The 18,165-nt window shown below is 46.8% G+C and overlaps 1 protein-coding gene across 5 annotated transcripts in view; it reads right to left on the reverse strand.

Annotated features, from left to right (window-relative positions):
- The window catches only part of ADAM19 (ADAM metallopeptidase domain 19), a 98,929-nt gene that overhangs the window by 43,778 nt on the left and 36,986 nt on the right, over nucleotides 1-18,165 (reverse strand). For all 5 annotated transcript variants that reach the window (XM_021939909.2, XM_021939910.2, XM_003900439.3 and 2 more), the window contains exons 4-5: nucleotides 16,806-16,884; nucleotides 9,710-9,786 (exon numbers count right to left, since the gene is read on the reverse strand). In XM_021939909.2, coding sequence (XP_021795601.2) covers nucleotides 9,710-9,786; nucleotides 16,806-16,884 — 156 coding nt within the window. The remainder of the gene's footprint in view (nucleotides 1-9,709; nucleotides 9,787-16,805; nucleotides 16,885-18,165) is intronic.

Genomic DNA, 18,165 nt, shown 5'->3' on the forward strand with positions numbered 1-18,165 from the left:
CTGGAGGCAGCTGCTCCAAGTGTTACATCACCAAGGCTTCTGAGGGCTTTTCTAGCCTCAGCAAGAAAGAAGACCATGACTTATGATCTATTGCTATTGCTAATGATCAGTGAAGGCCCAGGCAGCAGGCATTTGTCATCCTTGATACAATGAGATAAACATGATTGTAAAGGTATGTAATCAAGGCTCAGGGGGAGAAGGAAGCCCAGGAGTAAGCCCTACAGACTCTAGCAGCATTTTGTATGCTCTAAAACCTCAGGCAGGCTCTCATCCATCCAGAGAGCTCAGAACCTACAGCATCTCCAACCCAGTCTTTGCCACTGTAAATTGGCAGGACCTCTCTCTTAGCTTATCTCAGCTTCGACCTCCACCACAACCGCCACGTGGGATTCCCGCCCAGATTTTGCCCTTTGGGAAGAGCCTGTGACGCGCTCAGGAAAATCAGCGCCAGGCTGTGATGGGCAGCAGCTTTTCCCGGATCCCATCCCTGGCTGACCTCATTCCAGATCCAGGAAGCCTGATGACTTCCTGGCTGCCTCACCCAGGCTGACGCAGCAATACGCGACCACCCCCTCTGACAGACATGTAAGGTACTCCCTGAACATCTGGGGGTGGGAGCGGGGCAAGGAGCAAGGGTCGCATCCACTCCCTAATCCAGTCAGGAAAGGGCAGAGGAGAGAGCTGCTACACACATCCTGTTCCCAAGTTATCTTTTCATCCCAGCCAACCAAGGCCTCTCCCATCACCTCAGTTTCCCCTGATGGCTACACACTTTGGGAACACAGAGGGCTTGACCACCAATGGATGGTTCTGTGTGCACAGGTTGTGGCTGCCAAGATTACACCCAGTGAGTGGAAAGTTCCATAGAGGAATCGGGGAAAGTTCCAGTGGAGGGTCACAAGGCGCAATTGATCTGGCATCACTTGAACAAGCCTGTGAGCTAAACAGGACAGAGACCAAGCCAAAGTGTGGTGCACAATAAATAAGAATCCTCACAGTGGCTGCAGATTATAGAGCCTTTGCTACGGACTTGGCACTGTGCCAAGTGAGCATTTTATTATTCCCACCACCTTCCTAGGATCCTTACAAATATTGTCCCCAATGTACAAATGGGAAAACAAAGGCTCAGCAAGGTTAATTAACCCAAAGTCACATAAATACTAAGAGTAAGAGTTGGGATTTGTTTTTTGTTCATGTTTCATCAACTGTTATTTTAAGTTCCAGGGTACATGTGCAGGGTGGGCAGGTTTGTTACACAGGTAAACATGTGCCATGTGATTTGCTGCACAGATCAGCCCATCACCTAGGTATTAAAGGAGTCGGGATTTGAATGGAAGCATTCTAGTTTCAAGTCCCACAACTTTACCCTGACCTTCCACTGCCTCAGTCACGATAGTCCAGTAGAGGCTGGGTGCAGTTGGGAGCACTTTGGGAGGCCAAGGCTGGTAGATTCCCTGAGCTCAGGAGTTGGAGACCAGCCTGGGCAATATGGTAAAACCCTGTCTCTACTAAAAATACAAAAATTAGCCAGGCTTGCTGGCGGGTGCACCTGTAATCCCAGCTACTCGGGAGGCTGAGGCAGAAGAATTGCTTGACCTTGGGAGGCAGAGGTTGCAGTGAGCTAAGATCGCACCACTGCACTACAGCCTGGGCGACAGAGCAAGACTCTGTCTCCAAAAGGAACAACAACAACAAAAAAAAACAGCCCTGCAGAGTGAATCAGAAAGATACCACCAGCCTACAGATGGCTCCAGTGATGGTGCCAGCAGCTCTCCTCGGAGGGGTGATTGGCCTCACCTCAGTTTCCTAGGAGAAAAGACAAAGGAGGTGTGCAGCCTACTTTTCACCTTCAGATACCATTGATTGAGCTAACTGGATGCCAAGCACTGTGTTTACAAATGTTATTTCATTCCCACATCATCATTATAAGGAGGCACCCTCATGAGTCCCACTTTATAGATGAAGAAACTGTGGCTCGGAGACATTAAATAACAAGCTCTCATGGCTAAGGGCGGTGTGGGCTCCAGACATGGGGACCAGGTAATCTGGAGTCAAAGATTTAAGGTCCACAGACTTTGGACCCCATCCCCTCAGCCTCTATGCTTTCTGCCTCCATCAGTGAGTTCCAAGCCTAAGTGTCAGAGATCTCTAGGAGCAGAGGTCTCAGGGATATCTACTAGAATATTCTACAGTGTATTGAAAACATGGGTATCCAGGTCTGCTGTGGATATGGTTTACCTGTCCCCAGCAAGTCTCATGGTAGAATGTGGTCCCAGTGTTGGAGGTGGGCCTGGTAGGAGGTGTTAGGGTCATGGGGTGGATCCCTCATGAATGGCTTGGTGCATCCTGGTGGTAATGAGAGAGTTTTACTCGGCAAATTCCCATGACAGTTTCCTCAAGAGCTGGTTATTAAAAAAAGCCTGGCACCTCCTCCCTCTCTCTCTCTCACTTCCTGTCTCACCACTTGATCTCCGCACACACAGGCTCCCCGTCTCCTTCTGCCACAAGTGGAAGCAGCCTGAGGCCCTCACCAGAAGCAGATGCTGGCGCCATGCTTCCTGTATGGCTCGCAGAACTGTGAGCCAAAATAAAACTCTTTTCTTTATAAAGCACCCAGCCTTATGTATTCCTTTATAGCAACACAAATGGACTCATACAGGGCCCAACCTAAAAAACCCAGATCTGCAGGCCTGAGTGTCTGCACTGTTGTCAAGGCCCATGAGTAATTCCCTGCCCAGCCACACTCAGGAACTTTGGCCTGCAGACCGCACTCTGCAGCAGGCACCTGCTTTTCACCGGGACCCTAGTAATTCTGATTCAGGGAGTGGGCACATTACAGTTTGAGAGAAACGCAGGCTCAGAAGGACCCTGAAGGTCCTTCCAGCAATAGGATTCTGTGGCCACTTCCCTCCCTTCCTCCAACTGCTGTTCCTGGTAATGTGCCCATGTCACGGTTGCAATCCCCTCAGACGGCCTGGGGATGGAGGAGAGGCTGGCACAAGCCCCAGCACTGTCAGCAGCCTGCAGCTTTGTTGCTGGGGGAATGTCTGAGAATGTGGCTCCAGGGGCCCTCCCCGCCCCCACCCCTAATTCCTTTAGCTGCCCCCTTCCAAACACCACCAGTTGTTTATCTTTCTAGGAGCCTTGCTTGAGCTAATTTGCTGAATGTTAGCGCTGGCAAAGGCAGAACTCAGCCAGAACGCATGAGCCGGGGCCCAGGAGGCTGGGTGGCCAGCCTCACATGCCATTCTCCATTCTGTCCTCCATCCTACTGCTCATTGTTAAGAGATGGATACAAATGAAATTGTACAGAAAAACCCGGGCAGGCCAGGTCGGGCAGGCAACAGGCAATTCATGTCTAACCCCTGCATAACTGAAGGATTCGCCAAATGCATTCTTCAAGGAAGTAGGCCAAGAACTGCTTCCTGGGGACTTGTCCATTCAGAGCTAAACCAAAGGGGACACGTTCTACATCCCTCTACCCAGAGGTGCCCTAAAAGGTAACTACCCCGCTACCCTTCTTTCCTCTCCCCTTCTCTGCAAATTATATCCATGCAAAAGGAGTTATGGGGAACTCCAAAGCTTGCAAAAAAGAGAAGAGAAGGCTTGTAGGTCATGTGCTATCTTAGGGACGGGGTGCCCCCATGTAGCACCTGGATTCAAACTCTGGCTGTGCTGTCTCCTAGCTGTGTGGTAAGTGATGTAATAACACTGCCCATCTCACAGAGTTGCTGTGATAATGGACTGAATAGGCAATGTTCACTAATAACCAAAGCAGCATTTTAAAAGAACAGCTAACAGTCATTGATTGTGTATTATACGTCAAGCAAAGTGCAAAATGTTTTATTCGACAGCCATTCCACACATCTGTACTGAGAACCCACTGTGTGACAGGAGCGGTTCTCAGCACGGGAAACAGCATGATCAAAGCAAAGTCCCTGCTGTCAAGGAGCCTGCACTCCTCACCTATTGCAAATCCACCAATGATGTCAATATTGTTATTCCCATTTTACGGATCAGAAAAACTGAGACTAGATAGCTTAAGTAGCTTGGCAGGGTTTAAACCAGGAACTGTCTGGCTCCAGAATCTAAATTCATCACAACTTAATAATACTGTCCTCTGAGGGCTTAGTCTGTGCAATGCCTGACATGGACATGGCATTTATGATCCATTCTGCAGAAGGAAGGCAAGGAATTCAAAGGTGGAAAGGACTTGCCACTTCTCGTCCAGGGCTGGCTGTGTGTATATGAGCCACCTCCTTCTGCCCCAGGCTCCTACCTCCCTGAGACTCTGCCCAACCTCTCTGCATCCCAGGACTTCCAACACAAAAGGAAGATTTTAATGGTCTGGTCTACTCTCGTTTTACAGAAGAGAGGAAAGCCCACTCAAAAAAGAACTTGCCCAAGCTCACCTAGTGAGTTAATGTGACAGCCGGGGCAAATCCCAGCTCTCCTAACGTCCAGGTTCATGACTCTGGGGTATGCCCCTGACCTCACCCCCACTGACTACCACCCCACTCCCAGGACTTACCCACCTTTCGGATAGAGTAGGGCCTGTGGAGGGACCAGCCTGGCCACAGTAAAGACAAGGAAAAAATTTAATGGGGAGAGGAAAACACAGAGAGCCACACAGCCAGGAAGTATGGAGCTAGATCTTAAACGTGGATCCCTTGACTTTAAATTTTGAGCTTATTCCAGGCCATCATGCGCACTTTCCTACACATTCTCCTGCATTCATTTTCAATCTCATATTCTCCCTTTCTCCCTCTCTCACAGAATCTAGTCCAGGGACCACAGTTAAGGTATAATTACAGTGAGAGTGAGCCCTATGTTTTTGAAGGCAGGGCTGCTGTAATATACGGGTGATCCATCAAATAGACCACGATGGATGATTTACTGTATGCCTCTGAAAGACTTTCTATATAATGAAAATCTGTCAGACATTAGTACAAATGATATTATGCAATCATTAAAAGAATGAGATAGATCTATGTATACCTAAAACATAATGCTAAGTTGGAAAAAAAAAACAAAACTGTATGTATAAGGTAACCTCATTTGGATTAAATATGTTCATATATTACATATATATACACACACACACACACACACACACACACACACACAATTATGCATTTCAATTGAGGATACCTCCAACAGTAGTTAAGGATACCTCCAACAGTAATAACAGATGGAGAACGGGATTGGTTGGAAGGGTAGGACAAGATAAACAACTTTCATTTTTTAAAGCTTACACATTCCTGCATGATTTGAACATTTAATACTAAACCCGTATTAGTTATATAATGATAATTGTTAAAAATTTCTCTAAAAAAAGTAAACAACTTACCAACCAGATACACCTCTGCTATTGACAGTGAACTACATACACACACACACACAGTTTCCCAGAACACACAGGCTCAGTCAGAGATACCTTAACCCAGTGTAGATATTTAGAGAATGTCTTAATCTGAGACAGGCTTGGGAGAATGACACTTGACATCCCCAGTGACATGGGATGCCACGTCTTTTCAATGGTGTCTTTTTTTTTTTTTTTTTTTTTTGAGAAGGGGTCTTGCTCTGTCGCCTAAGCTGGAGTGCAGTGGTACGATCTCAGCTCACTGCAATCTCTGCCTCCCGGGTTCAAACGGTTCTCCTGCCTTAGCCTCCCAAGTACCTGGGTCTACAGGCATGCACTACCACACCCAGCTATTTTTTATATTTTTAGTGGAAATGGGGTTTTGCCATGTTGGCCAGGCTGGTCTCAAACTCCTGACCTCAAGTGATCCACCCGCCTCGGCCTCCCAAAGTGTTGGAATGACAGGCGTGAGCCACCGCGCCCAGCCTATTGGTGTCATTTATAAGTAGTATAGCTTCCAATCAATTCTCAAAGGGTCCAGGGGCCCAAATAAGATTACAGACATTATACTCCTGTATTAGTCTGTTTTCACACTGCTATAAAGAACTACTTGAGACTGGGTAATTTATAAAGGAAAGAAGTTGAGTTGACTCACAGTTCTGCATGGCTGGGGAGGCCTCAGGAACCTTACAGTCATGGCAGATGGCCAAGGGAAAGCGAGCACCTTCTTCACAAGATGGCAGGAGAGAGGGAGCACGAGGGAAACTGACACTTTTTTTTTTTTTTTTGAGACAGTCTCGCTCTGTCACCCAGGCTGGAGTGCAGTGGTGCAATCTCAGTGCACTGCAAGCTCCGCCTCCCGGGTTCACGCCATTCTCCTGCCTCAGCCTCCCAAATAGCTGGGACTACAGATGCCCGCCACCACGCCCAGCTAACTTTTTGTATTTTTAGTAGAGATGGGGTTTCACCGTGTTAGCCAGGATGGTATCCATCTCCTGATCTCATGATCCGTCCGCCTTGGCCTCCCAAAGTTCTGGGATTACAGGCGTGAGCCACCACGCCCAGCCAGAAACTGACACTTTTAAACCATCAGATCTTGTAAGAACTCCCTCACTATCACCAGAACAGCACGGGGAAACTGTTCCCATGATTCAATCACCTCCCACCAGGTCCCTCCCTCAACACATGGGGATTACAATTCGAGATAAGATTTAGGTGGGGACACAGAGCCAAACCATATCAATTACATATCTATGTTCTTTTTTTGCAAGGAATATTCCTAAAAGGATATATAAGAAACTAGTAACAACGGCTGTCTCTGGGAAGGGGGGGAAATGTGGAAATCTGGGGTAAAAAGAGACGTATCTTTCATTGTACACTCTTTTGTACTTTTTGAATTTATTTTTACTAAGATCATATATGACTTCTTCAATTAAAGTAACCTAAAGAACTGCTTTGGAGAGAAGAGGGGGCCTAGCAACCATCTAGAAGCTCAGCTGAATTCCTCTTGGTATCATCAGCTTGAAGATCTCACTTGATAGAAATCCTACCTATTTTCTCCAATCACGGGATCTTGTTTCCAGGACAGAAGAACAATCACTATGGAGATTTTTCACTGCAGCAGTGCTTTATGAGCTTTGGGAGGCGCCTTGAGTTTTGATGACATGGGTTTGAATACTGCTGCTGTTGCAGCTGCTCCTTCTCCAGGGTCCAAATGGAACCATCTGGCATGAGTCTCCAGCTCTTAAATCAGTCCACCCACAGTCCACGCCTTGGTTTCTTAAGGCGTGTGTAGTGAGAAGACTGGGAAAGTAAGGCAGGTGGACCTCACCAGACGGAGGCATGCCAAACAGAAACACATGGACAGCTCACCCGGTATCCCCCTCCCTGTCAGCACTGCTGCTGGAATGATTTACAAGACGCCAAGCCAAGTTCCCACTGCTCCAGACTGAGGGGATGGAGGAAGAGGCAGACAGAAGCAGGTCACACCTGCATGTTCTTTTTCCTCCTTCTTGGGACAAACTTTGTTTACTTGCAGACTGCAGGTGGCGGTGGCTGGGCTTGTAAATACCACTGTGAGGCCAGTTAGCTTGGCTCAACCAGGTCACTTAAACAGAGGGGATTTGGGGCCACTCTGTTATTGCTTCCCATCCAAAGCCCATTTCCTGCCTAATTTCCTCCAGCCAACTCACCATGCAGCATTCAAACAAAGTCATGGCCCAATTTATAAACAGACACTTGGGACCTGCAGTGTCAGAAACCTTCCATTTGTATAGGAGCCTGCATAAGTCTTAGCATCGTTTCACCAGTGTAAGATGAGGAGAAACCTTTACATTTAAAAGTACCATAATTACAGCAATAATCTCTATCATGCCTAATATTGATGTTCACTTTATTGACAGGGAAACTGAGGGCTCCAAAATTACAATGCTGGTTTTCCCTCCGCCTGTGTAGGGCACTGGCATCAGGAAGACACTCAATTTCAATTTGTGAATGAAAAAGGCAATCTCTGAATGAATGAATCAGTCAATAGAGGAAGAACACACAATGGAGCCACCTCCTATCAGCTCACAAGAGACAATCCAAGGCATGTCTTCCCAATTCTGCCTTCAATAACATCACATGGGTAGCTTGAAATTGATCATGGTGGGATTATCTTTGCCAGCATATTGGCAGATGCTACAAATCAGGGCTTTTTCCTTTTTGTCATAGAGCCAGTTTACACTGGGCTGAAGTGTCTCTCACTGAGCCTGTGTATTCTGGGAAACTGTAGCTCACTGTCTATCACTGCACAGAGGCACCACATAGTACAGGCAATTAGTATATACAAGGAGATATCAGGTTTTTTAGATCATCATCCTTCTTCAAAAAAAAGGGGAGGAGAAGGAGATTGAAAGTGGTCTACATAAATAAGACTTATCACGTCAACATACATGCGTAGATGCTATTGCATGCAAGGCATTAGGGCAGGCTGGTGGAGAGAAATAGATATGTGAGATATACTGCATATTCTCAAGGAACACACCTTCTCAGGTACAGACTATAATGTGCACACAAATCACATGGGAATCTTGGTAAAATGCAGATTAAAATCCAGTAGGTCTGCGTGGAACCTGAGAAGCTGCATTTTGAACAAACTCCCAGGTAAAGTTGACGCTACCCATCCATGGACCACACCTAGAGAAGCAAAGGCCTAGGAGGTCACCGCATGCTGACAGTGTGCCGCTGCAAGTTCCTAGGTAAGATGGCTATTCGCAAGCTGAATCCTCACAACCACAGGCATATATTCTTTTTATCCACATTTTACAAATGAGACCATTGAGACCCAAGGTCACCCAGCTGGTAAACTGCTACCAGCTCAAAGCCAGGTAGTCTCACTCAGAGAAGGAAGGGTCACTCTCAAAAGCACATTCTGGTGGGAACTTTTCAATTGATTTTCTCTCTTGAAAATTATTCTTGCCTCTCCTTTCTCTTCCTACTCTCTGTTCATTAACCGTCCATTTCCTATTTCACCACCTCCAAGTACTCCCAAAGAAGAACTGAGGAGGTGTGGAACCAAATGCTCAAACTCATCCATTGCGAGCATATTAACCATGTGTCTTCTTTTTTATCTTCTGTTTCTTTGACATCTGGGTCTTGCTGACCATAGAGGGACTGCCCCTTCCAGGGTTAGCCAACTCCTAGAGATGGTCAACAATTTCCCAGCTACCTTGCCTTTCAAATGCAAGCCAATCAATCCAGAACCCATACCCTAGCCATCTATTTTATGGGGCTGTCAACCTCTGGGCCACTATCCCCCTTCCCTAATCACCCCAGAACCAGGTATAGGACAACTAAGGACAGAGAGCCCATAAACCCCAGAGCCTGCTGAAATGATGCAAACTAGCCAATCCTAAACCTGCTTACTCTGCCTCACCCATTCCTTCCTGCAGAAACCACAAGAGGGGCTTCTACTGACATTTCTCCAGGCTCCCTCGGCCTGCTGACCAACCCCAGTGCCTCCCCAGGCCACCCCCATGGCACAGCTGGGCCCCTCCTTTTTCTGTGAGTATAACCATCTTTTCAATGGCAGTCATCTCCTGATTTTTTGGCTTCACCATACCTAAATAATAACACAACCTATATTTTAAAACATCAAGTTTCATCAGGAAAGTTAAATCCCAATGGATTTGTGGATTACCTAGGCTTTCCCTTGCCCATCCTCCCAGGCTCAGCCCCTCTCTGGGCTGGCTTGCACACATTCTCAATGGACTCCTTCCCAAGGTCCTTGCCTTAGCCTTGTCTGTCTTGAAACTTCCATTCCTGGGGAGAGTGCTAGGTGCCACCTGTAGCCTTAGGGTCTCTTACCTAATTCCCCGGCAGGTGCTGAGCGTGACGCTGGACAGCTCTGTCTCCCTCACTGTGCCGTGGTAAAAGCAGTGATCCTAACAAGGAGAAAGGAGGTGGTCAGGCTAAAGAACACTGATAAGCATGGCAACGTTAATGTCTCAGGATGGTGATGGGTGACTCATGGCTTATTATATACCTACCCAACTTTATAGCACCTTACAACCTGCAAAGAGCTTTCCAAGACACAATTTCATTTGATTCCCATAATAATCCTTGGAGACGGGGCAGGGCACATGTCATTATCTCCATGAAGCTGATGAAAGGCTGAGGCTCAAAGGAGCAAAGAGATTTGCCCAAGGTCTCCCTGCTGTTTGGGAAATCCAGTATTTTCCTAGTTCAGAGCTCTTTCCATGGCATGCTGTTGGCCACAGAAAACACTGATTCCTGAAAGAGCCTGCCTCCCCACCAACGTTATCTTCGCAACCCCCTGCAATGAGTTGAATAGAACCCCCTAAAATTCATGTCCCCCTCAGAATGTGATTTTATTTGGAAATAGGGTCTTGCAGATATAATTAAATTAAGGTGATGTCATGCTGGGCCAGGCGTGGTAGCTCACTCCTGTAATCCCAGCACTTTGGGAGGCCGAGGCAGATGGATCACTTGAGGTCAGGAGTTCCAGACCACCCTGGCCAACATGGTGAAACCCCGTCTCTACTAAAAATACAAAAATCAGCCAGGCGTGGTGGTGCACACCTATAATCCCAGCTACTTGGGAGGCTGAGGCAGGAGAATTGCTTAAGCCCAGGAGGTGGAGGCTGCGGTGAGCCGAGATTGCACTACTGCACTCCAGCCTAAGTGACAGAGTGAGATTCTGTCTCAAGGAAAAGGAAAAAAAAAAAAAAAAAAAAATTCAGCTGGTGTCATGCTGAATTAGAGCAGGTCCTAAATCCAATGATTTCTGTCCTTCTAAGAAGAGGAAAGGACACAGAGAGACACACACAGAGAAAGAGAAGAAGGCCATGAAGATGGAGACAGAGACTAGAGTGATGAAGTTGCAAGCCAAGGAACACCAAGGATGGCCAGAAGCCACCAGAAGCTAGAAGAGTCTGGAAGGACTCTCTCCAGAGGCTTGGAGGGAGTGTGGCCCTGACAATACCCTGAGTTTGGACTTCTAGCCTCCAGGACTGTGAGAAAGTAAAATTCTATTGTTTTAAATCTTTAAGTTTATAGTGCTTTGTTGCCATAGGCCTAGGAAATGAACACTGCCTACTCTTCCACAGCTCAAGATGCTCTTCTACACAAATCCCTCCACACCTGAATCATACTTGATTTGTCACCTATGCCCATGAGGTCTGCTGCTGCTCTCCAGCCACTGCGTCTCACAGCTGTCAGAATTCCTCCATCACTACAAACAGCTGTGAGCACTGCTCTGTGCCAGGCCTGGGGCCAGCCCCTGGAGACACCATAGCCAGCAAATAGAGTCACAGCTTCAGCCTTCATGGGGCTTATGGTCTTGTGAGAGGCAGTCATTAATGAGAAATCCAAACAGATATAATTACAAACCAAAAGAAGGGGCTTGAAACAAACATTTCAGATGCGGGCTGAGTGTTTTATAAGTCAGGTAACCATAGAATTTAGGAAGCAAATATGCACTGTTGAGCATGCTAACGCGCTAAACCAGACAGACAGGGATGAAATCAGGACTGTGTCCAACAAATGGAGGGGTAACAACAAGAGACACATTCCTAGAGGCTTCCTCCCAAATAAGTCAAGAGAGATGCACTGGTCAGAACAGAGAGAAGGTAAAACCCGCAGGGTAGAGCCAAGTTCTGGAAAGATCTCAAATGGGATGGATGCAAACCACACAGTTGCAGACACAGAAGCTTTCTCTTTTCCCCCACCTCTAGGACCATGCTGCTTGCAGTTGCTTCTTTGTCCCCACCGGACAGGGATGTGACCCAGTAATCAGCTATCCCATGTGTCCGTATTCTCTGGCTCCACCTCCCTCCCAGCTCTAAGCATGAGTATAGACGAATAATTAAATTCAAGCATTTTGGCATAGCCAGGCATATTTAAATCCAGGCATAAGCAGTTCCACAACCTCTCTCTGACCTTCAGTGTCTTTAGCCTCTATCCCCCAGAGTGGTGGTGAGAATATTGTACATAAAGGAGCTAGTAAGAGTACCTGGCCCAGAGTGGCAGGCAATAAACATCGGCAACCATATAATCATGAAATTCTCCTTTATCAAATAATATGGCCTCAAGGGACCTGGAAGCCCACCAAAAGGCTGAATCCAAAGCCCTAGCTGTGCCAGTGCTCCATCCCATCCAGCCAGCCACACAGCCAGATCAAAGGATACAGGCCAAGCTGACACTCAACATGGCCTCGTTCTCCAGAACACAGGTGCCCTTTCATCTGCATATGATCCGTCGGCCAGCAATGTGGCTTCTCTGCCCATTCAAGCTCATACAGTCAGGAGGAGGGACAGAGCCAACCCCTGTCTTTGCATCAAACTCTTCTGGATTTTACACAAGTCAGATGTCACCCTTGAGGAGCACAAAGGAAAGTCACTGTGCTGTGATTATGAAAGAAAGTGTGGCAGGCAAAACCCTCCTCCTGGCCAGGATTCCAACTGCTTTCAAATGCCAGCCTGTCATGTGGCTTCTCAACTTATCCCTGGGATCTGGGATTTGGAGGCCCCTCATGAAGCACTCAAGTCCTGAACCTGCTCCTTAGAACTCAACAGGGAAGCCACGAGCCCTGTAGCACAGGATTATTCATGGGGAGAAGAGGGGCCAGGCCTGTGTGGGGTAAATGGGGCTCAGAGGAGTTGGAATGACCAAGAATCAAGGAGTTCAGAAACGTATATCGGTATAGTTTCAAAATGCTGGTTAACAGAAAGAACTGAGGCTAGGCGCAGTGGCTCATGCCTGTAATCCCAGCACTCTGGGAGGCCGAGGTGGGCGGATCACGAGGTCAAGAAATCTAGACCATCCTGGCCAATATGGTGAAACCCTGTCTTTATTACAAATACACAAAATTAGCTGGGCATGGTGGTGTGCGCCTGTCGTCCCAGCTACTCAGAAGGCTGAGGCAGGAGAATTGCTTGAACCCGAGATGGCACCACTGCACTCCAGCCTGGTGACAGAGCGAGACTCTGTCTCCAAAAAAATAAAAAAGAAAAAAGAAAGAACTGAAACCCAGGGATGGCTGTGAAGAATCCCTGCACCTCTTCCTATCTTTGAATGGATGCTAAGAGTGTTCACAACTCCAGTTCTCTCGAAAATAGAGCACCTGACTTCTGTAACATGCTTTATAATTTACAGAGCTTTCACATACACTATCTCATGTGACGACGACACCTACAACTTATATTATTAACAGTAAGAGGTCAGGTGGGGTGGCTCACACCTGTAACCCCAGCACTTTGGGAGGCCGAGGCAGGCAAATCACTTGAGGCCAGGAGTTTGAGACCAGCTTGGCCAACATGGTGAAACCCCATTTCTACTAAAAATACAAAAATTAGCTGGGCGTGGTGGTGGTCGCCTGTAATCCCAGCTACTTGGGAGGCTGAGGCATAAGAATCGCTTGAATCTGGGAGGCGGAGGTTTCATTGAGTTGAGATCATGCCACTGCACTCCAGTGTGGGCAACAGAGTGAGACTCTGTCTCAAAAAATAAAATAAAATAAAAAAATAAGAGCTAACATCTAACCAGGCATGGCAGCTTATGCCTGTAATCCCAATGCTTTGGGAGGCCAAGGTGAGAGGATCACTTGAAACCAGAAGTTCAAGGCTGCGGTGAGCTGTGATCATGTCACTACACTCCAGCCTTGGGGACAGAGCGAGGCCCTATGTCTAAAATAAAAGAGCTAATATCTACCCAGCTCTTACTTCTTGAACAACTTAGGCAGATTTTTCCCTTTGATTCTGACCACAATCTTATGAGGTAGATACTATTATTGCCATATTTTAAAGGGGGGAAATTGAAAGAGAGGTTTTAAGTCATTCACAAGGTGACACAGCAAAGTGGAAACTGGAACCCTACCAGCCTGACCCCAAGCTCCATCCTCTGCCTCTCAGCAGTAGCAAAGGAGGAACTTGGCTAGTCAAGGCTCTTTTATCCCCAGCTTCTCTAGCAACAAAGGAGACAAGTTCTAGCCTAAGCCTTGCCACTTACTGGTTATCTGAACTTGAGCAAGTTACTTTTCCTCTTCTCTCAATTTCCTCATCTGTAAAATGTGGGGTTGGAAAAGATGTTTATGAATTCCCATAAAAATTAGTGATTCATCTTACCCTTCCACAGCCCTGCGAGTCAGATATCAGCATATCCAACTTACAAAGGAGAAAACTCAACACTAGTGTGGTCAAGGGGGTTGTTTAAGGTCATATAACTAGTTAAAGCCAAGATAACAACCTTGGCTTCAGATCGCAAACCGTGTCATTCTTTCTGTCGGAACACATTCACAGACCCATTCCCCCAGCCGCCTGACCTAGATGCAGGCTGTCGCCAAAAGGCCTGGCTGATGAGTCTTGATAAGGTTGCCAGAATTCCAGCTACCCCAGGCCAAGTTTGGTAGTAGAGTGCAGTCTCCAACATTCGGGTCAAGGGCAGCTGAGTGGTTTATTCCATTCCCATTTTTCATTGAGATCTCGGCTCCCAAACGAGAAGTCTGACTGAGAACCCCATGGGCCTGGGTGGGAGCTTTGCAAGAGTCTAGTAGCAGGGGATATAAGCAAACAATGAGTTGTCCGTCCCAAGGTTCAGCTAGGATGTGCTTCAGCCAACAAGACCTTCTGGAAGGAGGGGACTTTGGGAGAGGGGGAGTTCTCTTCCAGTCCTCTATTTCTGAAAGGCCCTTACAACATCTCTGCCTAATGCACAAGCTGAGAGCACAAAGAACAAGTCAAGAATCAGTCATGAAGTCATTGCATTCCTCAGCTTCTCAGCCTGATGGGGCCACCCCAAGGGGGCTTTCATAGCAGGAAGCGTGAGCTCATGGCAAATTTGTGGACTGAGACACATTCTTGAGCTGTGGGTATAGAAGTGGCAGGATCCAAACTCAGAGGAGGGTGTTTGAAGGAGGTTGTCATAGCTAGGCTTTCTAGGCATGCCTGTTCCCCCATCCCACCCCTGCCCCTGGAGGCAGAGAACAGAGGTCTCAAGAACAGAGGAAAAGTTTTGACCAAGGGGCATTGAAGAATATGAAGTCACAGCGAGACAGCCTCCCTGGGGATGAGAAGACACAGCCCAACTTTGCTGCAGGCACTGGCCACACTACCAACTCCTTCCCTATCCAGGGAAGTCTTGGTGAAGAAGGCAGCACTAGTCTTCACATTCAGCCACATAATACAGTCCCTGAACTACCCAGTTACTATACTCCAGGTCTCTTGGATCTATCAAAAACTGTGACCGGGCATGGTGGCTCATGCCTGTAATCTCAGTGCTCTGGGAGGCTGGGGCACGTGGATCACCTGAGGTCAGAAGTTCGAGACCAGCTTGGCCAACATGGTGAAATCCCATCTCTACTAAAAATACAACATTAGCCAGGCGTGGTGGCTCATGCCTATAATCCCAGCACTTTGAGAGGTCAAGGAGGGCGGATCACCTGAGGTCAGGAGTTTGAGAATAGCTTAGCCAACATGGTGAAACCCTGTCTCTACTAAAAATACAAAACTTAGCCAAGTGTGGCGGTGCATGCCTGTAATCCCAGCTACTGGGGAGGCTGAGACAAGAGAACCGCTTGAACCCAAGAGGCGGAGGTTGCAGTGAGCCAAGATCGCACCACTGCACTCCAGCCTGGGTTACAGAGTGAGACTCTGTCACACACACACACACAAAAATTGCCTGTCCTGTGTCCCCTTCCCCATCCAGGGGTAATCTGGTGAACTAATCTGAGCTGTTAATGACTGATAGCGGCCAGTGTTACCTTGCTGGACACTTGCACTCCAGCAGGGATATTTTAAAGAACGGGCCTGCTAGAGTACTCAGGTTCAATGGGAAGTTGCTGGAGGAGTCCTGAGGTGGAGGGACCTCTCCTGCTGTTCTCTACACCGCACCTCCCAGTCTGTGTGCCTCAGTAGTCCATTATGTCCTGCCCCAAAGGCAAAGGTCACTGCTGCTCCTACCAGCGTGCGTCTTCCCTTCTTTACCCCCATCTCATCAGCCCAGACTTTGAGAATGGTCACTTGAATCCAGGGTTTCTCAACTTGGGCACTACGGATATTTGGAGCTGGATAATTCTGTTGTGGGGGAGTGATGGGTCTGTCCTATGCATTATAGAATGCAGATGCCAGTAGATCCTCCGTGCCAGTCACGGCAATCAAAACTGCCTCCAAACATTACCAGATGTCCCCTGGGGTCGGGGGAAAACCACTGGTTCTCCCGGTTGAGAATCAATGTTCTGAGCCTACAAATTCCAATAGGCATCCCTGTAAGAAGAACCAGACACCATGAAATGTGTATCATTCACTACCTTAAATGTCTACCAGTGGAGTGCGGCAAAGCAAACTGACATGTAACCATCTGAAAGACCATTTTCTAAATGAAAGATCTTTGACGTTGTGTAAACATCCCTACTCAAAAACAACTTTGAGGGAAAAAATGTCCAATATGAATACAGAAGCAAAATAAGAAAATCTTCGTAACTTAAAAATCACATTAAAATAGCAGACTACAAAATGTATATGCACAGTTATTACAACTCGGTAAATGTTATACATCCATTTAAAAAGGGCTGATCAAACATCTAATTGGATGAGATGACAGGATTATGAGTAAGTCATTCCTTTTACTAAAACTTTCGTTAATATGTGGGTAATTAACATAAAGTAAAGAGCATGTATGTTTCATAGTAATTTGCACCAACTGTAATCAGATGCAATTACCCTAAAATAGTCTATGTTTCTTTAGCCATTTTAGTTAGCAAAGAAGGGGGAGCACCTATGAAACATCAAATATATGTTTTGCTTCTCTGGTTTGCTCCCTTGGTCTTCACGTGGGGGAAACACTCCCTTCAGGGGAGGGACCAACTCCATCAGGCGTCTCCTGAGGTCCTAGGAGTGGTGCTGGGAGAGGACAGTTGCTGTATAGACATTTGTTGACCTGAACTCACCTCCAATTTCAGTGTGGTGGTTTGAGGGTTACCACTTGAAGTATAATGGGTTTCTGTGTAGGAAGGAGCAAAAAGTTGCCTGCAAAAAATAAAAAGAGACATTTATATCATAAGTGGATGAACTCCATTCTCCTAGCAACAACAACTAGTGATTTTAACTGAACCAGGCAGGACTATCCCAAGCATCTCCATGCAAAAGAAACTGGGCAGCCACTAAGGGCTAAGGAACAAAAGGGAAAACCAGAAGTTTGCTGTTAATTTTATATTTAATGTAAATTAAATATAATTTATCATCACTATGGGAACATCACTCCAACTAGATCGAATTGACAGAACTAAAGCAATGATCTTAGTATTTGTCTGGGTCCTGGGAAAAAAGACATGCAAACACATGTAAAATTTTCCAGGGCCTATGAACCCTATTGTGCACCTTGGTTGATTTTTCCAGCACTGGATCTACCAGTTTTTAGTATCAGCAGACCAATTTTTCTTTAAGGGAATACCTCTTCTCTGATGTGTATTTTGGTGAGACTGTCAATCAAGGAGTCCTACTTGGCCCTGGCCAAGTGGTGACCTGGCCAGCGGAGTGATGCTGCCAGGTCTGAACAGATGGAAGCAATGCATCTGTTCTTCTGTGCCTGCTGCAAGGGTTCCCTAAGCTTCCGTTGCCTGCCCTTTCTGACGCTTAGTGGTTCAGATTCCCTGAGACCTGGTAATTCTATGTTACCCTTCCAATAAATTCCTTTTTTTCTTTTCTAAACTTGGACATTGGTTTCTCTCACCACAGACCCCTTGAAGTAGAGGTTAAGAATCTCCTCACCAAAGGCCAGGCAACTCCAATAAATATTCTTAGAATTTCTCTAAAAATTAAAAGAAAAATACAAGAGTCAAATGGATGTTTTCAACTATTAATAGTTCAGCCTCATTAAAGGGAGAATTGATCTAGAGAAAGTCAAGGTCAGCCAGGCGCGGTGGTTCACACCTATAATCCCAGCACTTTGGGAGGTGAAGGCGGGTGGATCACCTGAGGTCAGGAATTTAAGACCAGCCTGGCTAACATGGTGAAACCCCTTCTCTACTAAAAATACAAAAATTAGCTGGGCGTGGTGGCAGGTGCCTATAATCCCAGCTACTCGGGACGCTGAGGCGGGAGAATCGCTTGAGTCTGAGAGGCAGAGGTTGCAGTGAGCTGAGATCATGCCATTGCACTCCAGCCTAGGCGACAAGAGCGACACTCAATCTCAAAAAAGAGAAAAGAGAAAAAAAAAAAAAAAAGGAAAAAGAAAAAAAAAAAGTCCAGGTCAAGGGGCAAGAAAGGTTTCTAAAGGAAGGCACCATTAGAAATTCGAATCTGACAAAA

The sequence above is a fragment of the Papio anubis genome, chromosome 5 (genome assembly GCF_008728515.1).
Source record: "Papio anubis isolate 15944 chromosome 5, Panubis1.0, whole genome shotgun sequence".
Lineage (NCBI taxonomy): Eukaryota > Metazoa > Chordata > Mammalia > Primates > Cercopithecidae > Papio > Papio anubis.